The sequence below is a fragment of the Varanus komodoensis genome, unplaced genomic scaffold, assembly GCF_004798865.1.
Source record: "Varanus komodoensis strain SLA01 unplaced genomic scaffold, ASM479886v1 scaffold46_3, whole genome shotgun sequence".
NCBI lineage: Eukaryota > Metazoa > Chordata > Lepidosauria > Squamata > Varanidae > Varanus > Varanus komodoensis.
In genome coordinates this window covers 1105760-1128480 of record NW_025336044.1, presented here as the reverse complement: position 1 = coordinate 1128480, position 22721 = coordinate 1105760, and the positions used below count along the sequence as shown (strand labels likewise).

Below are 22721 nucleotides of genomic sequence, written 5' to 3'. Positions count from 1 at the left end.
GCTGGCAATTTCAGTAAGGTTAGGTAAGTAACCTTAAGAAAATATCCAACTTCCAATCAACCAGACTGAAGTATGACAAGGAGCTTAAAAGGTACAGAGTGGGAGCTACGCTGCCTTAAATGTTTTGGGGAAATCCTCTGAAAAAGGGTTGGTCAGACTTTGAAGGGTGCTTTCAGGTAAGCCGGCCAATGTAACAGGAAATGCTGTTTAACATCTCATAGGAGGCAGCCTTTCTTTTTAGTCAACTTGAGTCGGAAGATCTGGGTTCAAGTCCCACCTGTGTTAGGTATACCTGGACCACAGAATTAAAATGTTGCACAGGTGTGGGCTCAAACCAGAAATTCACTTTCTCCAGGGAACTCTGGGAACTGTGGAGGGGGGCAGGCATTCCGGAACGAAGGAACCTCTGGGCCTTCTCCAAAGCCCAGTTCCCAGGGTTCTCTAAGAGAAGCACTGATTGTAAAAACTGATATAAAATCTGTCAACATGTTTAGTGCAGAGACACTTCTGTTTCTCGGCTCCCGGGGTATTGTTGGAGCCCCTGAAAAAACTACAAAGCACTTTAAAATGATAATTAGACAGACTGTTTGAATCTTGGTAGGTTCCATATCACAGGTGTAATATGAAGGCAGATGCAGCTTTTCTGTTTGCTCACTTCCACTTGACACGCATCGCTTTGAGACATGATTTCCAAAACTGCAGGTGGTCCTGCAGTCCTGGCCATCTTCCACTGCAATGAAAATTATCACGCTGGTTGTTACACGTCTTCTTCAGACACCTCTGGATACAAGCTCGTGGTGGTGCCATCCTTCCAGTGGACCAGCACCTGGTCTTCGTCCTGTGGGTTTGGATCCAGATGCTCGGCCGCACTATTTAAGTTGCTACTTTCCTTCAAAGTCACAAAACCTTGCTTCATTTCTGCATCAGTCAGCTGGCTCGCTTTGCTTTGGTCTCCCTGCAGGTATGTAGCTTTCCTGTTTCTAAATGGATGGGGAAGGAAGGAAGGAAGGAAGGAAGGAAGGAAGGAAGGAAGGAAGGAAGGAAACAGAGTAATCTCAGATCAATTCTGAAGATGTCACAATAAATATGCAAATACGTAATCACTGCCTGGTGAGATTTTGGAAGCCAGTGTGGGACTGAATAGGATCTGCATAAGCAAATAGACACTGCGGGGCTTCCTCCAAAGAATGCTGGGAATTGTAGTTCCATGAAGAAGGTACTGGGAATTCTACCTATAAAGCTGCCCCCCTTCTGCCCAAAACAATAGTTCTTGGGGATCCTGGTAAGAGAGAACGGTCTAAAGCAGAGGGTAGACGATGCGGCATTTGGGGGCATGTGGGGGAAGTTGCTGGCCGCGGCTGCCCAGCCCAGCTGCTCCCTCCTGAGAAACTTTTCCGCCCCACCCTTCAAGCGCAACTTTTCCCTTACTTGTTTGCCTTGATTGTCGTTCCCAAGAGGACAACGCCTATGAGCAGAACCATAAACGAGAGGGCGAGAGTGCTGTAGTTCCACGCAGGCACTGGGGGCAGTACAGTGGGGAAAGGCAATGTGAACGAGCAGCTCCGTCGGGAAGGCCTCTGACTCTGTCCCAGCACATCCCGCCCCTCTGGCCAGGGATGCCAGTGCAGCGGTGGGAGCTGCACCTGTTACACATCTACCTGTCATTCTCAGAAGCTTTGGAGGCAAAAAGAGTGGCCCTCCCAGATCAGTCCGCACAAAAGCATCATCACTGGCTGATTGGCCTCCTCTCCCCTGCCCCGCAATGCCATTAGTAGCCACCCCACAATTGAATGATGCCCTAAGCAGGGAATCTGTAAGTGAGCATGAGTTGCGGTCAACCAAATTCCAGCCAAAGCTGGTTGTGCTCTGCGCCTGTGTGCTTTGAGGTTTTCCCCTTTTCCCAGGCACCTTTGTGCATATTTTGGTGTGTGTTTCTGTGCACACTCAGTGCAGCACACTCTGCAGCGTGTGCCTTGTCTCCCAGCAAGTGCATTTATAGGCTTCATGCACTTTCGGGGGCTCTGCAAGTCAAACTGAAGTCTGTACATGTGCAGACGTCCACCCCGACCGTGGACTGAGGCCGCGCTTGGTCCGGACCGTGCAAGCAGGGCAACTCAAACCGAAGCAAAGTTTGCCCACGTTCTTCAGCAGCGCCCCGTAGGTGGTCGGGTGCTGACCCGTGCCGTGCAAGAACCTACTTTCATCCGTCCGGAAAAACCACAGCAGCTCCTGCAGCTGCTCTGGAGACATCTCGACATGTCCTTCGAGGCTTGCGCTCCGCTCTGAGTCACCCTGCGGGGCTGAGTTTCCCGAGGCCAGGACGAGATGTCCTCCCAGGTCCGTGCTTCCTGCAGCAACAGGGGGAAGCCAAATGAGGAGGCTTTAAGCTCGAGCTGCGATGTTTACTGGATGCGACTAAGCTGTTCTTTAGCATGTAAGGCTAGTCTTGCTCAGACCAGGACTACTGGAATCAGTGGGCAAATGAACCATGCTGAAGGGTCCCTTTTCTGTCTGCACATGCAAAGGGGGCCACGTTAACTTAAGCACCTCAGTGTCGATGGGGCTGCTCGAAACAGGACTAAGCGACTAGAAAGCAGCCGTGGCTGCAAGCGCCCGGTGCCTCGCCTCTTCATGCAGGGCTGGTTAGTCCTTGGATGGCCAGGCCGGAAGCGCAGGGTCCTCAAGCGGCCTCGCTCCCCTCATCCCTCCTTCCTTCCTGTTTGCTCTGACTTGAAAGCGCTGCCCGGTTTGCTTCCAGGGACTGAGGACCCGAGGCTCAATAGCCGCTGAAGAGTCTAGAGGCGAGGCGGGTTTCTAGCCAGCTTTGTTTGGGTGAACAAAGGGAGCATGGAGCAGTCCAAAAACTCAGATGTGGTCAAACAAGTCACAGGTCTTGCTCCGACCACAGTTCCCATCCAAAGGCCCCTTGGGTACTCCTGTCATCCTTCTTCTCTTGGTCATTCGCTGGGATTTTCTGTTCTTTTCTCCCCGTGGTCTTCCTCCCAGGCAGCCTGCCCTGAAGATCACTCCGCGCTTAAGCTCATCTGTGCCACAACTGAATTCATCTAGCTGGGGCTCCTCTCCAGCTTTCCAGGAAACCCACCCCCTCCCTCTTTAAGGGGCCTTCAGCCTCAGACCCAACGAACGTGGCTCTCCGGCGTCCAGACTGCGCCTGGCTAGGACTGAGCCCTGCAAAACATCTGCTCTGCTACTGAGCTGCTACAGATACCCTCTCCAGTCATCTGCAGCCTTCAGATAGCTGGGAACACAACTCCCATCCTCCCCAGCCAGCATGGCCATTGCCCAGAAAAGTTTGTTTCAATGGGGCTTGCACGAGAGACCTCTCTTCTTGTCCACCCAGCCCCAGCCCCCCCAGAAGTGCTGCCTACGTCTCTCGGTATCTTGGAGGTGTGCTCTAAGGAGACCCCTGTTCAGCGTTCCACTGGGACCCCCTGTTACTTGTGGAGCAATGCACTTACTGCACACCAACAGGCAGAGGAGTGTCCAGAATGTCTTCATGGCAGCTGTCGGAACCCTTCGAACAAGGGGGACGGATGTTTCCCCACAGCTGGAAACTAGAGAAGGGAAACCAAGACGCTCACTGACAGATTCCTGACATTCGGAAGACGTCCAAGACCCTGGAAGGCCATCTGCGCACCCATCCGGTGCTCTTGGGTTCCACCCCTTCCGATCAGAAGAACTTGGGCTGCTTGCAAACTGCACCGTAAACATTCCGAGTGCTTCCAGGTGAGGTTTTTATGGCATTGTCTCCCCGCTTCATGCAAATAATTTTATGGGAAGCAGAGGCAAGATTGTCTTCACATGTTTTTCCACCGCTGCTTCCACTTTTTTCCTTCCTAGAAAAGCCCATTAACCAAAAGAGGATGGAATACCTGTGCAACCCTTTCTAATGGCTAATACCAAGACCCATGTGTCTGAAAGCCTGACTTCTTTCAAAAAGAAGTGATCTTGGCTCACTCCTGCAGCATGAGCCCATCCTTTTTAAGAGGCATCCTTGGCTAAATGCAGTGGTGTCTGGGCCAGAGGATGCAACACCCGGCAAGCAGATTCCTGCTTTTCTTCACCTTTTCCTTTCTGGCCAGAGCTGTATATACAATTTCTAAGTGTACACTGCATATTTTAAATCAGTCTTTAAACGTGCGCTTTCTCACCTGTATATTTCTAGTGATTATAAAATAGCATTTAAATGAAAAGTAGGGAAGAACTAGGAATTGCTAAACTTCCCCAGCTGCTCCACTGCCCTCCTGCTCTGTTGTGCTACAATTCCCATCACCCCCAGGATAGGGGGGTGCCAGGCTAGCAGGACTGCTCTGCAGAGTCTGCAGAATGATGGGGAAAGCATGAGAAGAAGAGCAAGCAGAGGGTCGTAAATCTCCTGAAAAGTGGGCGAATTGAGCACATTTGTCCCACGATAAAGAGATAGCAGGGAATTCCATCTGGATTCTGCAAGGCTGAACTCTAGGCACGGTTGCTGTGGAGCAAATCCCACAGAATCCAGCGGAATCCTCCCCTGAGCAACTGTGCTTAGCACTACGCTGTGCAGCCCCAGTCTTAAACTTGTGTATCTCAGACATACACCGTGCATCTGATAATAAACCCCACAGAACATCTATCTATTTCTTAGTCTTATATCCAATCTCTTTTCCTTTCAAGGAACTCTGGCTGGCTTCCCTAATGCTCCTCCTCTCAACAACAACCCTGTGAGGTAGGTTGGGCTGAGAGTGTGTGCCTGGTCCAAAGACACCCAGTTGGCTCCATGGCTGAGTGGGGACTAGAACCTGGATTGGTCCCACTGCACCGCACTGCCTCCGGTCCATGGATGTGGTCCTGAAAGCACACACCTGTGCTTGGCCCCATCCCTTGCTCTCACAAGAAGCCGGGGGGCGGGGGAGCACAGCTTTTTTCTCTGCTTGGCTGAACCGCTTTGAGTGTGTAGGTTGTGAAGGCAGAAAATGGTGCATGCAACTGGCTTCACTCCCAAGTGGACACAATCTACCTCACGGCATTCGGATTAGCAAATTAGCAAAAGTGGACTAGAGAGAAAAACTGTTAGGTGGATCCAAAATTGTCAGCTAAATTGGACACAAGTAGCCCTTTCTCGAACTGGAGGGAGGTAATGCGTGGGGTGCTGCAGGGTTCAGTCCTGGGCCCAGTGCTCTTCACCATCTTCATCAATGGTTTAGATAAGGAAGTACAAGGAAGGAAAATCAAATTTGCAGATGATACAAAACTGGGTGGAATAGCAAACGCCCCAGAAGACAGAATGAAGATCCAGGGCAATCTTGATAGACTTGAGCACTGGGCTGAAAGCAACAGAACGAGATTCAGCAGGGACAAGTGCCACGTCCTGCACCCAGGAAAAAGGAACCAAATGCTTGAATACAAGATGGGGAATATGTGGCTCAGCAGAATTGCAAAAGAAAAAGACCTCGGAGTTCTTGTGGATAACAGGCTAAATATGAGCCAACAACGTGATGCAGCTGCAAAAAGGGCAAATGCTATTTGGGGATGCATTAATAGAAGTATTACCTCCACATCATGAGAAGGAACAGTTCCCCTATGCCAGGGGTCAGCAACCTGAGGCTCTGGAGCCGCATGTGGCTCTTGAACCCCTCTGCTGCGGCTCGTCGCTCAAAACACGCGCCGGCACAGCCGCTGATCTGCTAGTTAAGTAAATCAGCTAATTAAGTAAATCGCACCATTCCTCTGCTAAACAAGCTTCCTGCAGGCTCTCATGTTACACCAAAGGCTGTTGAAAAGATTCTCTTTGTCCCAACCGTAATCTCCTTCATCTGAATGCTCCTTCATCTGAATGTTAAAAGCTGTGCTTGGGACCTGTCACAATTCACAGCACTTGACTGTTTATCTGCTAATCAGTCGCTAAACACACCTATATCTCTGGCACAGCTGCCGATCTGCTCCCCCCCACCCCCCACTCCTGTAGGCCAACCGTGGATAAATCGAAGAAAAGAAAAGTTTCTGAAGAAACCCAAACGTTTAATGATACGTGGGTAGATTCATTTGCTTTTACTGCTGACAAACTTATAGGGTTTGCTGTTTAATGCATGCAGCCCTTTAGCACTGACTTTGACTCTGCAGGAAGCTGGTCTCCTATTCAAAATATATGAAAGGAGTCCTACTAATTTATAATGTAAGATTAAAAATAACAGTTTTTAGTGACTGAACAAGAGCTGCAGCTAAATCATAATGAAGATATACATAGCATTAAGGTAAAAAACGATATATGCAGTGTCATGTTCATTTTAGATGTCAAAAGGGTTTTGCGGCTCCCGCTGTTTTCCTTTGTGTGGGAAACGGGTACAAATGGCTTTTTGAGTGTTAAAGGTTTCCGACCCCCGGACTAGACTCATCACTAGGCAGACCTCACCTGGAATACTGTGTCCAGTTCTGGGCACCAAGATTTAAGAAAGATGCAGGTAATGAGAAAGGGTCCAGCGGAGGGCAACAGAAATGATCCAGGGTTTGGAAACACTGCCCTGTGAGGAGAGGCCAAGAGAACTGGGCATTTTCAGCCTTGAGAAGAGAAGACTGAGGGGGGGGGGGCATGGTATCCTTCTAGAAGGACCTCAAAAGCTGCCACAAAGAGGAAGGTCAAGATGTCTTCTCACTGTTTCCAGAGCGTAGGACATGGAATAATCGACTCAAGTGGTGACAAGCCAGATTCAGGCTAGATAGCAGGAAAAGCTTCCTCACTGTCAGAGCAATACAGCAATGGAACCAGCTGCCCGGAGAGGTGGTGGCTCTCCCACCCTGGAGACATTCAAGAAGAAACTGGGCAGCCACCTGAGTGGGATGGAGTGACTTGGTGTCCTGCACCAGCCGGGGGCTGGACCCAACAGCCTTCTGGCCCCTTCCAGCTCCACTATTCTATGATTCTTTGGTTCTATGATATCACCCACCTCACGAGACTTCAGCAGGATCCTTGGTGTCTGTTTTCCATATGCAGGCTGGGGTGTGGAGGGGTTGTCTGGGGGAAGCGAGTTCCTACCCACAGTCTGAGATGATGCAGCCCAAGCACTGGGCTTTGCCTTTCACCCACTGTGAAAGTTGAGCGCTCTCCAAACAGCCTCTGCATGGTAAAGTCATTATCTTCACATTACCACTGAGTCATAGCCACTAAAATTTTGCCATGTCCTTGATCCTCTGGGTTAGTGACCCCTCCTAATCACTTTCCCTCTCACTGCACTCCTCTGGTTTCATTCTTGTAAGAATTCAAAGTTCACATTTAATGGGGAAAGAAATTGTCAAACAGAGCCAAATGCTATGCTGAAACAGATACTTGCACTCTTATTTCCAAAATGCACAAAAGCCATCAGATTCCCCTTTCCTTCTCTGACGGATTCTGCCTTTGTTACTATTAAAAATGGACTTTCCAGAGATTTACCCACCCTTTCCTCCGGGTAGCTTGGGGCACTGCACATGGCTCCCCACAATAATAAATCATTCCAAGCTGATGTGCTTGTTTGTGCACACGGGGCTTGAGCTGAGCCTAAATTCCCCAAGTCTTGTCCATGCAATCTTTTCCCGCTGCCTCAGATCCTCTTAAGGAACTTCAGGGAGAGGTGCTTCTGAACATAAGCAGAGTTTTTGCTCATCCCAGCTGAGGTTCTACACCCGCTCCTCACACACCCAGGACTGGAGGCAAAAGTTGCACACCTGAGTGCTTGTTCCTCCCCTTTTAAAAGCCAACCCTTGCCCCCCGTTCTAGCACGTTTCCTCGGTTTTCTTTTCCCTTAAGAGTGAACTTACCAAAAAGCCTGCTGAGGAATGGACAACAGAGTCACATGGATGCAACTGTCAGGAATCAGAGTCCCTCTGAAATATTCGGTGCATCTGACTGCTTGTGAAAAGCTCAGCACTGACTCCTTGGGTTGCAGCCCGAAATGCTGTTACGAAATGCTGCTGTTCGTTTCCCCTCCCTCCTGTTGAGAGAACTGGATCGCAGAGCGAGGGGATTTCTCAAGTCCTTGGACCTTTCGCACCCACAGACGGCAAGCAAAGGTGAGTGAACTCTTCCCCAACCTGAACCCTGGGACCTAATCATTCATTGACTCGAAGCTGCCTGTCGAAACACCTACCAGGTTCACATTCCGAAGGGTGGCATGACACAGGCGTCCCCTTGGAATGTTCCTCTCGCGCTGCAGGGAAACGTCCCTTTTCCCTGCCATCCTCTCTCCTCCGCCTTGCACTTTGGTCCTCCTGGGACATCCCAGAGGATGCCCCAGCATTGTCCAAACCTTTCAGCCGTTCTCACCCGCTCCCCTGCCCTGGCAGTGGGGCAGGTCTGCTTGTGAGCATCCGGGAGGGAACCTGTAAGAGGTGGCAAGAAAGAAGAGCTGCCCCATGGACATGGGGCAAGCGATGGGAGGAGGCGAGCCACAAGAAAGGGAGGGCGGTTTTGTGCCCCCCGGTCAGTATTTGAGGCAGCTTCAGGGCTCCACCAGAACTGCCCTGGTGCTTGCAGGACTGGACCCACAGCATCCTGCAGCTCTCAGGGCCCTTACGAGCATCACCAGGGAGCCCTGGGGATGGACTATTAAGGCCCGGCTCTTCCCACCAGGAGCCGTCTCTGCAGTGAAGGTCCCCTGACTTTTTCCTGGTGCTTCCTGTGGCTATGTGAAACCTTGGCTGTGGACCCTGCGCTCTGGACCTGCGCCTGCTCCTGGATCCTGCTGCAAAACCAGCTTCTGGGCTTCGCTTCTCCTCCCGCTTCTGCTCCAAAGGTCCCCGCGCCTTGCATGGACCTTCTGGCTCTTGACTCCTGGTTCGTGCCTACCACCTGTTAGCTTGGAGGTCGGACTGAACATTGCTTCATATGCGGATTAGGGTGGCTAGTCCAGGCCCTCATAAGTTTAACCAGCTGCCATGCCTTGCAGCCCGATGCCCCCCTCGCCCAGCAACCTCGGCTTTCCCCGTGGAACATCAGCCCTGCCAGCAACAAGAAGGCGGGGGAGCTGCTCCATCTCATTTCCTCTCCAGGAGGGCAAGCAAAAGTGGCAGCAAGCAGGATCCGACCCCTGGGCTTCGCTCCTGAGCAGCTGGTTCTTCAGCCAGGCGCTGCCTTCCCAGCATGCCGAGAGCCCAACGGCTTCCTCTGTGCCCCTGTGGATACTCGGGGGAGAGTGGATTGCTTGGGGGCAACTCTGCTCCCCCCCACCGCCCCCGGCATCGCCAGCAGCACAAGGGAAGCTACACAAAGAGCTGTGTGGGCCCTTTGTGGGCACTTCCTTGGTGGGGGGACGATGCGTTTTTGCCGCTCTGGCCGAGGAACAAGCTTCACCAAGGGTTCAGAGGACACGTTAAGCCGTGGTGGGTTTGATAAACCTGAGAGCAAACTGGCATGCTTTGTAAGCCCTTGGCAAGGCTACCGCAGCCGGGCAATGAGCAACATGCGAACAAACCATGGTGGGATTTCGTGCTGCGTAAGCCCAGGCCAGGGGATCCACGGCCTCTTCTTCTCCTGGAAGGGGAGCTTGTCCGTTGCCACCACAGCGCAAACGTCTCACATAGCTCACACTATCTTTCTCTTCACTTAGGGTCCTACTTATCTCTAGCACCTGATGCAAGCAGCGTCAAAGGAAGGGTTGCTGCTTTTACCGACGGTTATCATAGCAAGAAATCATCCAAACGTAAGCGCAGCTCTGCTTCACAAGCGCTGCACGGCCTGCAAAGGTGGAACCGGAATTTTAAGGAAGGTTTGTTGGCAGAGCAAATGTCTTGTTTGCGGCAGGTGAGCGATTCCGAGCTTTGTGGCTTCAGTGGAAAGGGTGAGCTGATACGTAATGGGACGGAGCGGCTTGCAGACGACTGCCACTACTGCCGCATGCGACGCGCGGAGCATCTCGCGAGCTGGGGGAGCACAAAGCGTGGGCTGCTCTGCCTCCCATGGCACGCCTGGTGGCCACCCCTCCATCAGCTGTCGTGGTCCCAAGCCACGCCAGAGGAGCACCTGGAATCGGGCTGGGAAACCAAGACGGCCAGACTATTAGCACCCTTTGGCTCACTTGCACTGGGCTTCCAAGCCTGATTCGAGGTCCTCCTTTGACATGGTTGGGACACAACAGGCGACGGAATGTGTCTCCCAACCGCAATCCACACGGACACTGCCGTCCACGTTTGAGGTCTTCCTCTCGGTGCCGCTCCCAAGGCAGGCTCGGGTGCGGGACTTTCTCAGTGGCAGCCCCCCAAGTGTGGAATGACCTTCTGCTGTCCTTCTGGCACCAGGTTAAAACATCTCACTACAATGAGACCTTTAGGTTACCTCATTGTTAGTGTTGTTGATTTTGTATTTTGGGGGAAAGAATGGTGTTTTGTTGGATTACGGCCCTGTTTTAGGAACTGTTGTAAAAAGTGCATTGGCTTGCTGTCTGGCATGGAAATGAATCAGTGAAATGGTTGATGCTCTTCATTCTGCCCGGTTCTGGCCTTGATATGTCTGGAATGAAGCTGCAATTTGGATTTCGTATCTTATTCTTGTTTATCTGTTCTCATAACTTATCTTTTCCCTTTGGTGTCTTTGATTTGCACTGCTTGGTTACAGAACAACTAAAGCTTGTCCTCCTGCATCCACTTAATTGGAATAAGTCTACTAAGCTCAGCTGGACTTACTTGGGAGTAGACATGTGACTGTACTCCTGTTTTCACATTTAAAACTCATGTCAAAGATTATATTAACGTTACAGAAAAGACTTTGTTCCTTTTACTAGTTCAGTCATACAGTCAGCAAATATTTATAACTCCTTGTAAAAAGCAACACAAATGGCATGCTTCCCAGAAAAGAAAGTTTAAGGAAATGCAATCCGACACACATCTACTCTGAAGTAAGCCCCACTGAGTTCAATAGGGCCTACATGATCACCTCCTTCCCATAGTTTCAAGAGATTTAGATCTAATCTTTGCCCTCTCCTAGGGGATAGATTTCAGGTATTTGAAGAGCACATCTTTCAGAGAGTTTAAATTGTACAATCCTATTTGCAGGGATCTTCCGACGGAGCAAGAAGCATATTGCCTGGCACTTGCCAGTTCTTACGGTGCCCCCGCGCGTGGCTGCCCTGCGAAGTGTCTGGCCGTGACAGCCCAGCCCAGCTCTTGCAGCTCCTGATGGATATGGCCCCAAACATTCGTAGCTGGAGAACTCTGCTGAATCCCATTCATGGTACACAACTGACTGCGATCTCTTGGTCCTTTGCAAGCCTAGTACTGGCCAGTTTCCCCAGCCTGCTTTGGCCTCCGTTCTCAGCATCGTCAGGAAGCAACCAAAGCATCTGGGGAAACCAGTTTGGGAAAGCCTGCCCTATTTATATGGCTTACGCCTTTCTATTTATGTGGCTAAAGACCTCTGTCTATTTATCTTTGATGGTGAAAGAAAGGAATGCAAGTGTGTAAAAGGAGCCACAACTTTGTAAAAAATGCATAGGCTTATTTCTGTGTATTGATGCACATTGGCGAATGATCATTAATCATTAGCATTTAAACATGAGCATTTAAATTATAATTTAAATAGAAACCTGATGCATCTTGCTGAAGCAGTAAATACCGAGGCAAGGTGACCTGTGTGATCGCTGGCACCGTTCACAGGCAAGTTCAAGGCCCTGAGCTCCCATTACGGTTCTTTTACCTTTCATTCCACACAGTGGGGTGACTTTAATACCCCAGTTGTACATTCTGTATTGCAATTTACATGAATAGTCCAACTCTTTCCTTTAACATGTTCTCTCAAAGTGCCTGTTCCAATATGCCCCCAAAGTTCAGCTTCCTACATTTCTGTTTTCTTATGTCTTTATTTAATAAAATTAATATACCTGGAGTGAACAAGTCACCTGGGATGACATTGCGACCTCAGACAAAGGCGCCCAAAAAAGGCGCCCAAAGCAAGGTTTAGTTCAAATCTTCCTGGTCTCCTTTTACAAGATGGGATTATTAGCTAAAACTTCCAGCAAACAGATTGAAAATCCATGGAGGAAAACACATTATGATTTTGAAAAGCCAAACCATTGTTATGCAGAGAAAAGTCAATGGGCCTGCTATGATCATGCAGGTTTTCTAAGTTTGCATGGCCTCAGCAAGACTTAAAAGAAGAATTACCTGTGCTGGCTGGTAGGCGAAGGCCATGCTTGTGCTCTTTGCAACCCCTTGAGGGGAAATTCTAGCCAGAACAAATTTTTAGGAGTTTACATTTTTGTAGTCTGGGGCACTTTCTCCTGGGGTTCTAAAGTCACCCCAGAAGCAAAACCTGTTGGGTTTTTCAGAAGAGGGGATGAGGGTGTTACCGAACTCAGCCAGTCAACAGCTAGGGCAAACCCGGGTGGACCCCAGAACCAAGCCAAAAGGAGCCCGAGACGAGACTTAGAGCGAAAATCAGCTTTATTCTAGTGCACTATAGAATAAAGGGAGACAAAAGGGGACATTCAGTCCAAAGCAGTGACTCCAAAGTTGCACCCCAGTACATGCGTTTTATACCCTAGGTAACCAATTAGGTCACCTAATACACATCCAATGCATTGATACAATGTATGCACCCCCTCTCCTGCTGGAGAAAGAGTCCTTTCTTCTGTCAAGGACCAGACAGTTCCCATGCCTATTTCTTATCTGCTCGAGATTCACACAGGCTTGCCATGTTCTTACTCCCCGCACATTTGCAACTTTCATGGCATCTGCAACCAGTGTCCACTGTCCCTTTGATTGCATTCGAGGTCAGGCTGGCGTGTTAGCTGTGGGTTACACAAAGTTCATTTTGTTCTTATCCGCCCTCCCTTCTAGGACAGTATAACTGTAGTGTTTTTACTATGTGGCCTTCCTCTGGCCAATTACTTTTGGGGTGTTTTGGGGTGCTGCAATTGGCAACAAGGGTAAAGCTGGACTTGTATGGGAGAGGCCACCTCCAAAGCCCTTCAGGTTTGTGAACTGGGCCACTGGCTACTCTAGTCACCCGGCCACATTTGTGAGTCATCCAGCAATTTCATCTCCTCCACCCTCCAGTCCTGGGTCCATCACAGCTCTCCCATCCAGCCTCCTGTACGTAGACAAGACAAGCCAGTGCCCAAGGGCTGCTGCTTTTGCCCAACAGATGGCCGCCCCCCGCAAAAGGGTCGAGGCGGACCTCGAAAGGCTTCATTGAAATAGAGTACACCCATCACCCTTGAAGATTTCCTTGGCCATCAGGGGCTTGAGAGGATTGCCCACCTTTTGCAGGGTCATTTTTACCATAGGATTGAGCTGTTTTGATTTTGTTTTCAAGCTGCTTTGTTTTTACTCTGTGTTTTGTTTCTATGCTTCGTTGCAAACAGCCCAAACAGCTTCGCCTATGGGGCCAGATGTAGATTAAATAAATTTATTTAAGTATTTATTTGCAAGAAGCTCCTTGCAAACATATTATAATGTAGTAGCAGTAATACTTTTGCAAGAACCGCGCCACTTCTTCCCCGCCCGGGAGGCAGCGCGCCGCCAACAACGGCGCTGCAGGCGGCCATTCATCAGGGCGAGCTCTTCCGAGCAGCCGAATGCCGGCGCGACGCTTCCCCGACCCCTAGCATTCCAGCGCCAGGGAAAGCCCGACCTGCCGCCCGCCTGGCAGCGGCCTGCGCTGCGGGGCGAGACGCCCGAGCAGAGCGCCCCGCGCAGTCGCCATGGCTCCCGAGCGATCCCAGCAGCCCCCGCGGCGCGGCCCCGCCTCCCGCCGTGCGTCGCGGCGCCGAGGGGGGCGCGATGCGGGCGCGGGTGCTGTGGGCCTGGCGCGGCGCGTGGGGCTGCGTGCGCGGCCATGCCGCGGGGGCGGCGCGGCGGGGGAGGCCGCCCTGGCGGGTCCTGTTCTTCGGCACCGACGGCTTCGCCGCCGAGACCCTTCGCGCGCTCCAGGCGGCCCGGTGGGTCCCGCGGAGGGAGCGGGAGGGGAGGGGAGGGGAGGGGAGGAGGCGGCGCGGCCAGTGCTCGGGCCGCTGGCCGGCGCTCGCGGGGCCCGGGCTCTAGTGCGCGCGCAGCCAGGCGCGGCCGTTCAGCCGAACGCACCTCGCGGGGTGGTTGTGCGGGCGCGGGGAGGGCGAGCAGCGGGGCGGGGCTGGGGAAGCTGCAGGGGGTGCCGGGCAGGGAGAGGGGCGGGGCTTAACTGACCGACGGGCGGACTGGGCAAGCGGGCCTCGGGTTGGGAGCGCAGGATGCGGGTTGGCGGGGAAGCAGCGGGAAACGGGTGGGCAGGGCAAGTCTGAGGGCGGCGATGAGGAAGGAGGGCGGGAACCTGTCCTCTGTCCAGGCAGACCACCAGCCTTGGCTAGCAGGAGCTCTCTGACCTGTGGTGGTCAAGGGGCTTTCTCAGTTTCCGCTCCCAAAGCCAAGCCGTGCATTACTCCATGTGTGTTTCGGGTGTCAAAATCCTACTTGGCTCTCAGTGGCACAGTGCAGATTTTGCATGCAGGAACTCTGGGTTTGATCTCTAGGTAGGGTTGGAAGAGACACCTGCCTGAAACTGGAGAGCTGCTGCCAGTCAGTGTTGACAAAACTGGGCTAGGTGGAGCCATGGTCTAACTCTGCCTTACCCCACCTTGTGTCTTGCAGACACATTTGGACTGCAGCACCCAGAATGCCCAGTCAGTGGCCCTGCTGGATGGGAATTCTGGGAGCTGCAGTCCAAATGCCTTTGAAGGCCACCATGTTGGCATCTAACTTATACATCTACATTTCTGTGCTGTCAAGCTGGACATGCCAGGGGTTGAACTGGGGACCTTCTGCTTGCAAAGCCAGAGCCCATGCTCAGCTTGAGTCCAAAGCTCGTGGTCTGTATTTCAACCATGAGCATGGAGCCACATGTATAAGACATGCACACTGAAAGCCAATAGAAATGTAGAAGGCATTGGAGAGACAGGAGTAATAGAGGCTAAGTTAGGTTGGCCGAGCACTGCTTTTCACAGCAAAGGTTCCCAGTTCAGTCATGGACTTCTCTTAAACTGGTCAAGTAATAAAGGAACTGACAAATGGAGAGTTGGTGGTTCTTGAAATTATGCATAAGAGCACCTGGATAGCAGGCCAGGTAGCTAATGGGTTACCTGAACACAGGCCTCCCCACTATTGGCTTCTCTTCCAATTCTGCTATTTCCAAATTTGTGTCTCTGTACATCTAAATTAGCACAGAAATGTTATGTCAATCTGTGCCTTCTTTCATGCTTTCTCTGTGTGTGTTTTGGTGACAGGCAAGTGTCCACCCTGTAAGTACATACTCTGGCCTAAGGCAGCTTCCTGCTTTCCCATGGCCGTTCAGGTACTGGGGTGACGGCCACTTGCAGACTTTCACCGTGGATTCGCTTTTGTCTCCTGCTCTGCCAGGGAGCCCAGATTCGGCCCGCTCGTGGACTGCCTGGAGGTGGTCACCCTGCAGTCCCGGCTGGCAAAGGGATTGCCTGTGCAGAACTGCGCAGAGCAGTTTCAGCTTCCCGTCCACCTCTGGCCAGATGTGGGGCTGTGCAAGCACTTTGATGTCGGTGTGGTGGCATCCTTCGGGCGCATGCTGAGTGAAGACCTCATCCTGAGCTTCCCATAGTAAGGCTGCAATCACGGGGGGAATTGCGTGTGGTTAATCGCAGAGATTGGAAAACGGTGTCTATAAAAAGATTATTATTATGCTACCTGTATATTTATTTATTATTTATAATATTTGTTAAGGTACTTATATAGCTGCTGATAGCACAAATTGGCCCTCTACCCGTTCTTTACAAAAGTTCCGCAGATGGCATATCTGTTCACATTTTGTGGGAACTAGAGGTATAGCTGTCCAGACAAGTGATCTTCATACTTAAGATCAGCTGTTGGCATACAAGGAAGGACATTTGTTTTTTTTTAATTTTCCTGTCAAAGTATTTGCATCCCAGACTCAACCAAATCACTGTTATTAAAAGCCCCTGAAAATGCTGCCTGAAAGACCCCCTTCTTGGCAAGTGCTTCCTCAGCCTTAAGACCTTGTGGAGGGTCTTTTTTGCCCAGATGTTCAGAGGAATGCTGTGGAACAGGGCCTTTTCAGGGGCACTGCCAAGTGCGCTTCACTGGATAGACAGGCAGAATACGAGTCCAATAAATAACTAAAAACATGTCATGCCACGCCCGCATTATTTCCTTCACCTTTCACTCCTTTTTCTTTGATCTGCCCTTCCTACAGTTAAGCAGCAGGTAAATTAATTTGTGGTAAAAGGCAAAACGTTGTAACACTTGTCTGTGTAAGCAGTTACATAGAATATTATTTCCATTCCATGTTTATATCTTTTGGTGGTTAGTTCCGTTTTCCTGAATGTTAAGATGCTGGTTTTTTAAAAGCAATTTCTCAATGCGCTTATATATGTTGCAGAATCGCTGGTGCTCTTCTAACTTCCCCATGTTCTGTTTCAGCGGAGTGCTGAACGTCCACCCCAGCTTCCTTCCAAGGTGGCGTGGCCCTGCGCCGATAACCCACACAGTGCTCCATGGCGATGCAGTTACCGGCGTCACAATTATGCAGATCAGGCCAAAGAGGTATAGCAGCCCTTTCGTCAGCACAAACCATCAGTGCAGACATGTCATTTCGGGAAACTAATTACCTGGGTGCTGGGTAATCTTCCCAGGGTTTTAATTTACAGGGTGCTTTCAATGCGCTTTAAAAAAAATGTTGTGTGTTCAACATTTAAAGTGATATAATTGTACAAGCTGGGTTTCTCCAGAACTTAAGCACAGCTTTGTGGAGGAGGTACAAACAGTTGTTAGGTGATTTAAATCCTATGTAATTATCCAGGTGCCCGTCCTTTTGTAGCCAGAAGGGCACCATCAAGAGAGTAGGGAGAGATTTGCAGGGAGACTCGGAACAGAGAGGTGGGATCGGTGTGCAGTCGGTGGGTGGGGGCTGCCGACTGAGACGGTGCGGCACAGTGGGGGCGAGAAACGGAAGATGAGCGGAGAGCCCGAAGCCCGAGAAGGCGTGCACGACACTGTGGCATTTCCCTGTGGGTCGCACTTGTTTTCTCTCTCAAACCATTCAGCATATGCATTTTCTCTGAACCCAGTTTCGTCTCCGTCGTCTTACTTTCATAAAATTGTGTTTGCCACAGTGTCTGTTTTGCCCTTTTGCAAAGAAACAGATAAGGTATTTGTTCTATTTCAGACGGCTCAGTAATACAGCTGTTGTCTCCTGCCTCTGAAACGAAAGGAGAAGCTGTAAAAGTTCAGTGTCCCCAGTGTGTAAATGCAATGCAGTTTGCTTCTGCCCTTTCTCTCTTCTTGATATGTGAACCTGCTGGCTTTTAATGATTTTTAACCATATTTAGATCCAAGAGGAAAGTGGAAGAGTAATCCCATGTGTTGTGTTCTTAGGTTTGATGTAGGTCCAATTATTAAGCAGGAAACATTTGCTGTCCCACCCCATTGCTCGTCGAAAGAGTTGGAGTCAATGTTATCAAAACAGGGCGCAGACATGGTGAGTTAACTTTGCCTTTTTCTGAGTGTTCCAGAACCTTCATAAATTAGTGAAACGAGAGACAGAAACGAGATCAGTTTGAGGACTGAGGCACCAGGTTACTGGCGGGCAAAATTCTGAAAATAAATGCAGTTCCCTGTATCAGGAATGCGTGTGCGCCCGATTGCATGTGAGTCTCTCTTTCTTTATGTGTAATATCTTTTCTGGGTTTTTTTCCTCACAGTTGATTGCTGTTCTGCAAAATTTACCTGAAAGTTTAAGGAACAAGAGAGAGCAACCAAAGGAAGGAGTCACATTTGGTATGTGCTGGGTGTTTCATGTGTGAAGGAGGTGTTAGCCAGAGGACTGCTTTTCTGCAATTTTGTGTTTATAAACCACCCCTACAAGAACCACCCCTCAGGGAGAGGAGAGGAGTGGCAACTAGCCGAAGGGCCTTTTCCGCTGCTGCTCCCCATCTCTGGCACTCCCTCCCTAGGGAAACTTGCCTGGCGCCATCTCTGTTCTTTCAGCGCCAGGCAAAGACATGCCTTTTTAGGATTTTTCAAATGTTTAGCCTGTATGCTGTGGCCCTTTTTAATCCTTTTTATAGACATTTAATTCATTATATTTTAATTGGTTTTATAGTTTAATTGTTTTTTTAATGTGTTTTTACTCTGTTAGTATGTTTTGCATCGTAAGCCACCTAGGAAGGCCTCAGCAATTATAGGCGGCCTATAAATATATGTAAATAAATATAATAAAGGAGTGGTTCTTCTTAAAGCTGTTGCAATCAAATCATCAGTTTTCCACTCGGGAGCTTCTGCTGTTTCCATCCCATTCTTGGAAAATTCGGGAGGAGCAGCTGGTTTTTCCCAGGGGTCATTTTATGGCCATAGCATTGGGCAGGGTGCCTCTGTCCTGGATTGCCAGGAGCTGCGCTGCAGTGAAGGAATCTTCATGGTGCAGTCCGGTTTTCTTCAAAAGGGTCGCGAAGGTGTCAGGATGCAAGGCAAACGGTGGGTGTGTTCTCTTTCTTCAAAGCCCCGAAAGTCAGTGCTGCAATGAGCTGCATTCAGTGGGAGGAGCAAAGCGCGGAGCAGGTGCTGAGGATGCATCGTGCGCTGGGAGAAGTGGTGAGTCCCCTTTCTCCAGCCCGTCCATGACGAGCCCCAGTGGCACCGGAGGTGCTGCTGCTTTGGATTATTTTGGCTGGAATGAGCGTGAGCTGCTCTGCCTGTACATCTTACCGTGTGGTATTTTTCAGATGCCCTTGCAAACCTTGTGGAAGGGTACTCCTGTAAAGCTGTTGGATTTCGTGCAAGTGGAGGCATCACCTGACTTTGCTGGTATTTCACACGGATCCCTCAGCATTCCCCCCCATAAACTGGCACGTGCAGTGGTAGCACTGTCCTGAAATACTTCCTGGGAACAGAGGGTCGTTCCCTGCTCCCTTGCCCACGCTGCAGGGATTCCTCCCTGCCGTGCTGCCTGCCTCCATATTCCTTTCTAGGCACACCGCTTTTGATCTAGAAAGCCCTTGATTTAACTCCTGAACGACCTGCCAAACCTCTGTTTGCACTGTATCCTGTAGTGACCACCGGAGCGCCCTATCTGCATTTTCCTCTGTGAGACATAGAAAATTATCCTTAGTTGCCAGTGCAGCACTTGAGTGTCCGGCGCTGACTAGAGCAGCGCTTGAAGCATCGCACAGACCTTCTGCTTGACCTGCATTCAGGCGGCAGGGGCTGCGTCAAGGCGTTGCAGAGGCCCCTCAATCGAGCGGTTGCCCGCTGGGGAAGCCACGTGCCCAACATGCCTTTTGTGTTCAGACAGGCTGGCGAAGGAAGATGAGGCCGTTCCAGGGTCACTGTTCTACCACAAACAGCTGCAGACACTGGTGATCCGCTGCAAGGTGTGTTCATGCGCGTGTTCGTGCGGTATTTCTCTTCTGTTTTCTTCGGTGGGCATAAACCATTTTAGGACATTTTATAACCCCTAGCCTGAATGCTGTGGCCCTTTTTATATTGCGTTCATAGATGTTTTAATTTGTTGTGTTTTAATTGGTTTTAACGTGTTTTCTTTTGTTAATATGTTCCATGTATTGTAAGCCACCTAGGGAGGCCTCGGCAGTTATAGGCAGCCAATAAACAAACGATTCTTGAGCTGCCACACTGGTTGAACGATCGAGGGGTGGCTTGGAAATCAAATGTACCTTGAATTCACCTGCTCATGTTGCTCCTCAGCATGGCTGAAATGTATGCCATGCAAGGTACAGACTGCTATGGTCTTGCTGAAATCTGCCTTCTTGGATTTCACCAGCCGCTGCCCACACAAGTTCAAGCTTATTTCCATAGTCTAGAAAAATCTGGTTTAAAAAGGAATCATTGAGAATGTGGGGATGCGGGGTTTGGTGTCAGGGCCCATCTGTTTACAGCATCCTGCCAGCTTGCAGGATGAGTCTTCTTTGCGCGTGCGCTTCCCCTGTGCACATTTCCTTTTTCTTCTTCCAGGATAGTTGGGTTGGAGCCAAAGGCATAATACTCAAGAAGAAGCTGAGTGCTGCTGATTTCTACAATGGCTATCTGCATCCTTGGTTTGAGCGTAAATCTGAAATGCCTTCTGGGAAGTGCAGGTTTCAAACTCTCAGGCTGGCCACAGCAAAAAAGACCCAGCGAGGAGCAGTGCTGCAGACACAGAGCGCACGGTAGCCGTGAGACCCGGCTTAATTCCCGAAAGAGGCACCGCTTACGAAGCTTGGCAGGGTTGGAAACGTCTCAGCTTTGTGTCAGATCTGCACCAAAACGCAGTGCTGGAATCTCCCTGCAGAGGCTCCGTTTGAAACGGGTGGAAGGAATGGAACTGTGGCCCTGGAACTGTGGTTGCACCACTCTGTCTGTATGGAGTTTGGGCCATCAAGTAGCTGTTCATCCTCAGTACCTGGAACTGTGAAATACGTTTTCATCCCTGCCAAAGGGATTTCTGGATTCGTATCCTGACTTCTCTTGTGCATACATCATTTGTCTTTGCATTCAGGGTCCAGGTTTGCGGAATTAACCAGACAACGACGGCACGTTGAACAGTAAATAATTTGTGCACACGTGTTTCTCTGAATGAAGTGCTGTGTGTATCCTGCACACCCAATGCATTTTGGTGGGCCACACATTAGACCTATCGATTCATATAATTCTATCCATGTAAAACCATATAATTCTGTCCATGTAAAAGCAAATCCTTCATATATTTCCCACTCTAGAATGCGGGTGGAATATTTCTGGCTTTCCAGTTGGAGGGCTCCAGCTCCCATTATTTCTATCCCTCAGCTTGCTGGGGTTGATGGGCGCCAGAGTCCATGACATACTTCCTATGCTTTCTCTAGAATGACCAGGAATAGAAGAGCAAACCTGATGGAATGTTTAAAGACTGGACTGGCCAGGAGCAAGTTCAGCTTCCATTCTGCAGGTGTCCTGGAGTATATATTTTCCTGGAAGGATTAAATGGAACAACCTGTCTTACCTGGGCAAAAGCGCAGCATTGCTGCTGGGGCCAGCACGTTCCTCTGACTTCCGCGTTGGCTGCCCAAGCCCTCGCTGTGCATGGCAAATAAGCCTTTCTGTGTTTGCCTGCCTAGCTCAGGATTGCCTGCTCGTTGGCATGGTGTTTCAGGGCTTTGGGGAGGGAGGCCTTTCGCGCCGGCCGGTCCTGGAGATGCCAGGTAGTGCTCGTGGGACACCCCCCGTGCCAGATGCATACTCCGCAACCCCGCCGTGGTCTCTGCAAGTTGAGCATGTCCTGTATTCTCCCCCACAAATCTCGAGCGATATTCCATCCACCTGTCACGATGATGAGCATTTTGCTCGTTTGTGTTGGTAAAATAGTAGCTCGGCCTTTCTCCCTGGGGTGCCCTTTCGATTGTTGGACTGTACCTCCCAGCATTCCCCAGGCAGCACACTAGCTCTGGGGACTCTGGGACTTGCGGTCCCAGGACATGGTGGGCGCCCAGTGCAGCACCAGCAAACCAGCAGGTGTCCCTGAGCTGTTGGGCAGCATTACTGTTCTGGGGTAGTTTTTATTTTTGGTAAGCAAAGAGCACAGCCGGGCTTTCACAGCAGGAGTTCGGCACTTTTGCTTACAGACTCGTCTTGGACGCTCCCCGTTTCCAGGAGCGATGACCGATGGGCAAGCTTGTTAAGTCTCTCTGGCATGGTGAGGGCTGTCCATGAGTCCTCAGGTGTGTTTATTTAATCTGGCTGTAAAATTCTGCTTCAAAAGCCAGAGCTAAGAGACACCTCTTAGCACATGGCCTGTAAGCTGCCCGTTTCTAATGGTAGGAAAGGGCAGGCAGGATGAGGCCCGTGGAGCAAATCCAACCCTGCCTGCTCTCCTGTGGAGTTGAGCCATCGTACGTCTCCAAGCATCTGGAGAGAAGCGGGCTCATTCCTGTTCAGCCGCAGAGCTCACAGAACGACGCTGAGCGAGCGTCTCGCCCTGACCCACCTCCCTGCAGGCTGTGAGAATGAAAAGGGGGTGAACTTGAACTGCCTTGCACTCTTTCGGTGTGAATGTGGGATAAAAATGCATTGAATCTGCTCATTTTTAAATGGATGTTTCAAATAAATGCTTTAGGATTGAACACATACAACTGCACAGCAAATACAGAAATAAATATTATTGTTCACATTTCAAGTACAAATTCATACAGTTAAATTCAAAACAAAGGAATCGCTTCCTTTTTTATTGGTTACCATTTGCTAGCAGGGCTGCCAAAGCCAGTCTTACCAGAAAGAGAATTTACGTATGTTCTTTTACATCTGATAATTCATTTTCCTGCCCCTAATGCTAATTTTTAAACAGTATTGAACATTTTATAGAAATGCAAGCTCAGCGTTATGAAGAGAGTGTTAACACTTTCATCTGAGTGGGATGGAGTGGCTTGGTGTCCTGCAACAGCAGGGGATTGGACTCGATGGCCTTCAGGGCCCCTTCCAACTCTGCTCTTCTAGGATTCTATGCATAGCTCGTATTATAAATATGATTTTCAGAGAGGTGATCTTGAATCCATATGGATGGTCAAGTGTACCAAGTTCTAAAGAATCAACAGCCAACTTTTTTGGGGGGCGGGGTCCACAAGCCACATTTATCTGCCAGGTGGGTTGCTTGGTGGATGGGTCACCCTCTTTTCTGTTGTCTTCTTCATTCCCATAAGCATGGAACTTCTGAAGCATGGACAGGTCAATAATCGGAGGCCTGAAGTGACTGGCTGCGGGGCACATCCTGTCAC

At 50.2% G+C, this 22721-nt stretch overlaps 2 protein-coding genes across 4 annotated transcripts; one reads left to right on the top strand and one right to left on the bottom strand.

Annotated features, from left to right (window-relative positions):
- Positions 1 to 568: 568 nt before the first annotated feature.
- SLC51B (solute carrier family 51 subunit beta) lies at positions 569 to 7949 on the bottom strand. 3 transcript variants are annotated; one of them, XM_044445067.1, is made up of 5 exons: positions 7792 to 7949; positions 3481 to 3575; positions 2199 to 2334; positions 1429 to 1519; positions 569 to 980 (listed from the first exon to the last, which is right to left on the bottom strand). In XM_044445067.1, the coding sequence occupies exons 2-5, from the start codon at positions 3517 to 3519 to the stop codon at positions 758 to 760; spliced, it is 489 nt and encodes a 162-aa protein (XP_044301002.1). In that variant the 5' UTR covers positions 3520 to 3575; positions 7792 to 7949; the 3' UTR covers positions 569 to 757. The 3 variants fall into 3 exon arrangements, with proteins under 3 accessions (XP_044301002.1, XP_044301000.1, XP_044301001.1); XM_044445065.1 differs by having other exon boundaries at positions 2199 to 2348; positions 3480 to 3575; positions 7792 to 7938; XM_044445066.1 differs by lacking the exon at positions 7792 to 7949 and adding an exon at positions 6942 to 7110 and having other exon boundaries at positions 2199 to 2348; positions 3480 to 3575.
- Positions 7950 to 13746: 5797 nt separating this feature from the next.
- Positions 13747 to 22126, top strand: MTFMT (mitochondrial methionyl-tRNA formyltransferase). The gene is made up of 9 exons (XM_044445000.1): positions 13747 to 13904; positions 15355 to 15567; positions 16408 to 16530; positions 17362 to 17464; positions 17688 to 17763; positions 18485 to 18576; positions 18708 to 18789; positions 19273 to 19355; positions 19954 to 22126. The coding sequence occupies exons 1-9, from the start codon at positions 13747 to 13749 to the stop codon at positions 20149 to 20151; spliced, it is 1128 nt and encodes a 375-aa protein (XP_044300935.1). The 3' UTR covers positions 20152 to 22126.
- Positions 22127 to 22721: the final 595 nt, after the last annotated feature.

Excerpts from the sequence above, each read along its gene's own strand:
- SLC51B (XM_044445065.1), bottom strand. The coding sequence starts at position 3,519 with ATGAAGACATTCTGGACACTCCTCTGCCTGTTGGTGTGCA. Across the intron at positions 2,349-3,479 it reads CCTCTGCCTGTTGGTGTGCA|GAAGCACGGACCTGGGAGGA; the intron begins GTAAGTGCATTG and ends CTGTTGCTGCAG. Across the intron at positions 981-1,428 it reads ACGACAATCAAGGCAAACAA|AAACAGGAAAGCTACATACC; the intron begins GTAAGGGAAAAG and ends CCATCCATTTAG.
- MTFMT (XM_044445000.1), top strand. The coding sequence starts at position 13,747 with ATGCGGGCGCGGGTGCTGTGGGCCTGGCGCGGCGCGTGGGGCTGCGTG. Across the intron at positions 17,465-17,687 it reads CAAAACAGGGCGCAGACATG|TTGATTGCTGTTCTGCAAAA; the intron begins GTGAGTTAACTT and ends TTTTCCTCACAG. Across the intron at positions 17,764-18,484 it reads AAAGGAAGGAGTCACATTTG|CCCCGAAAGTCAGTGCTGCA; the intron begins GTATGTGCTGGG and ends CTTTCTTCAAAG.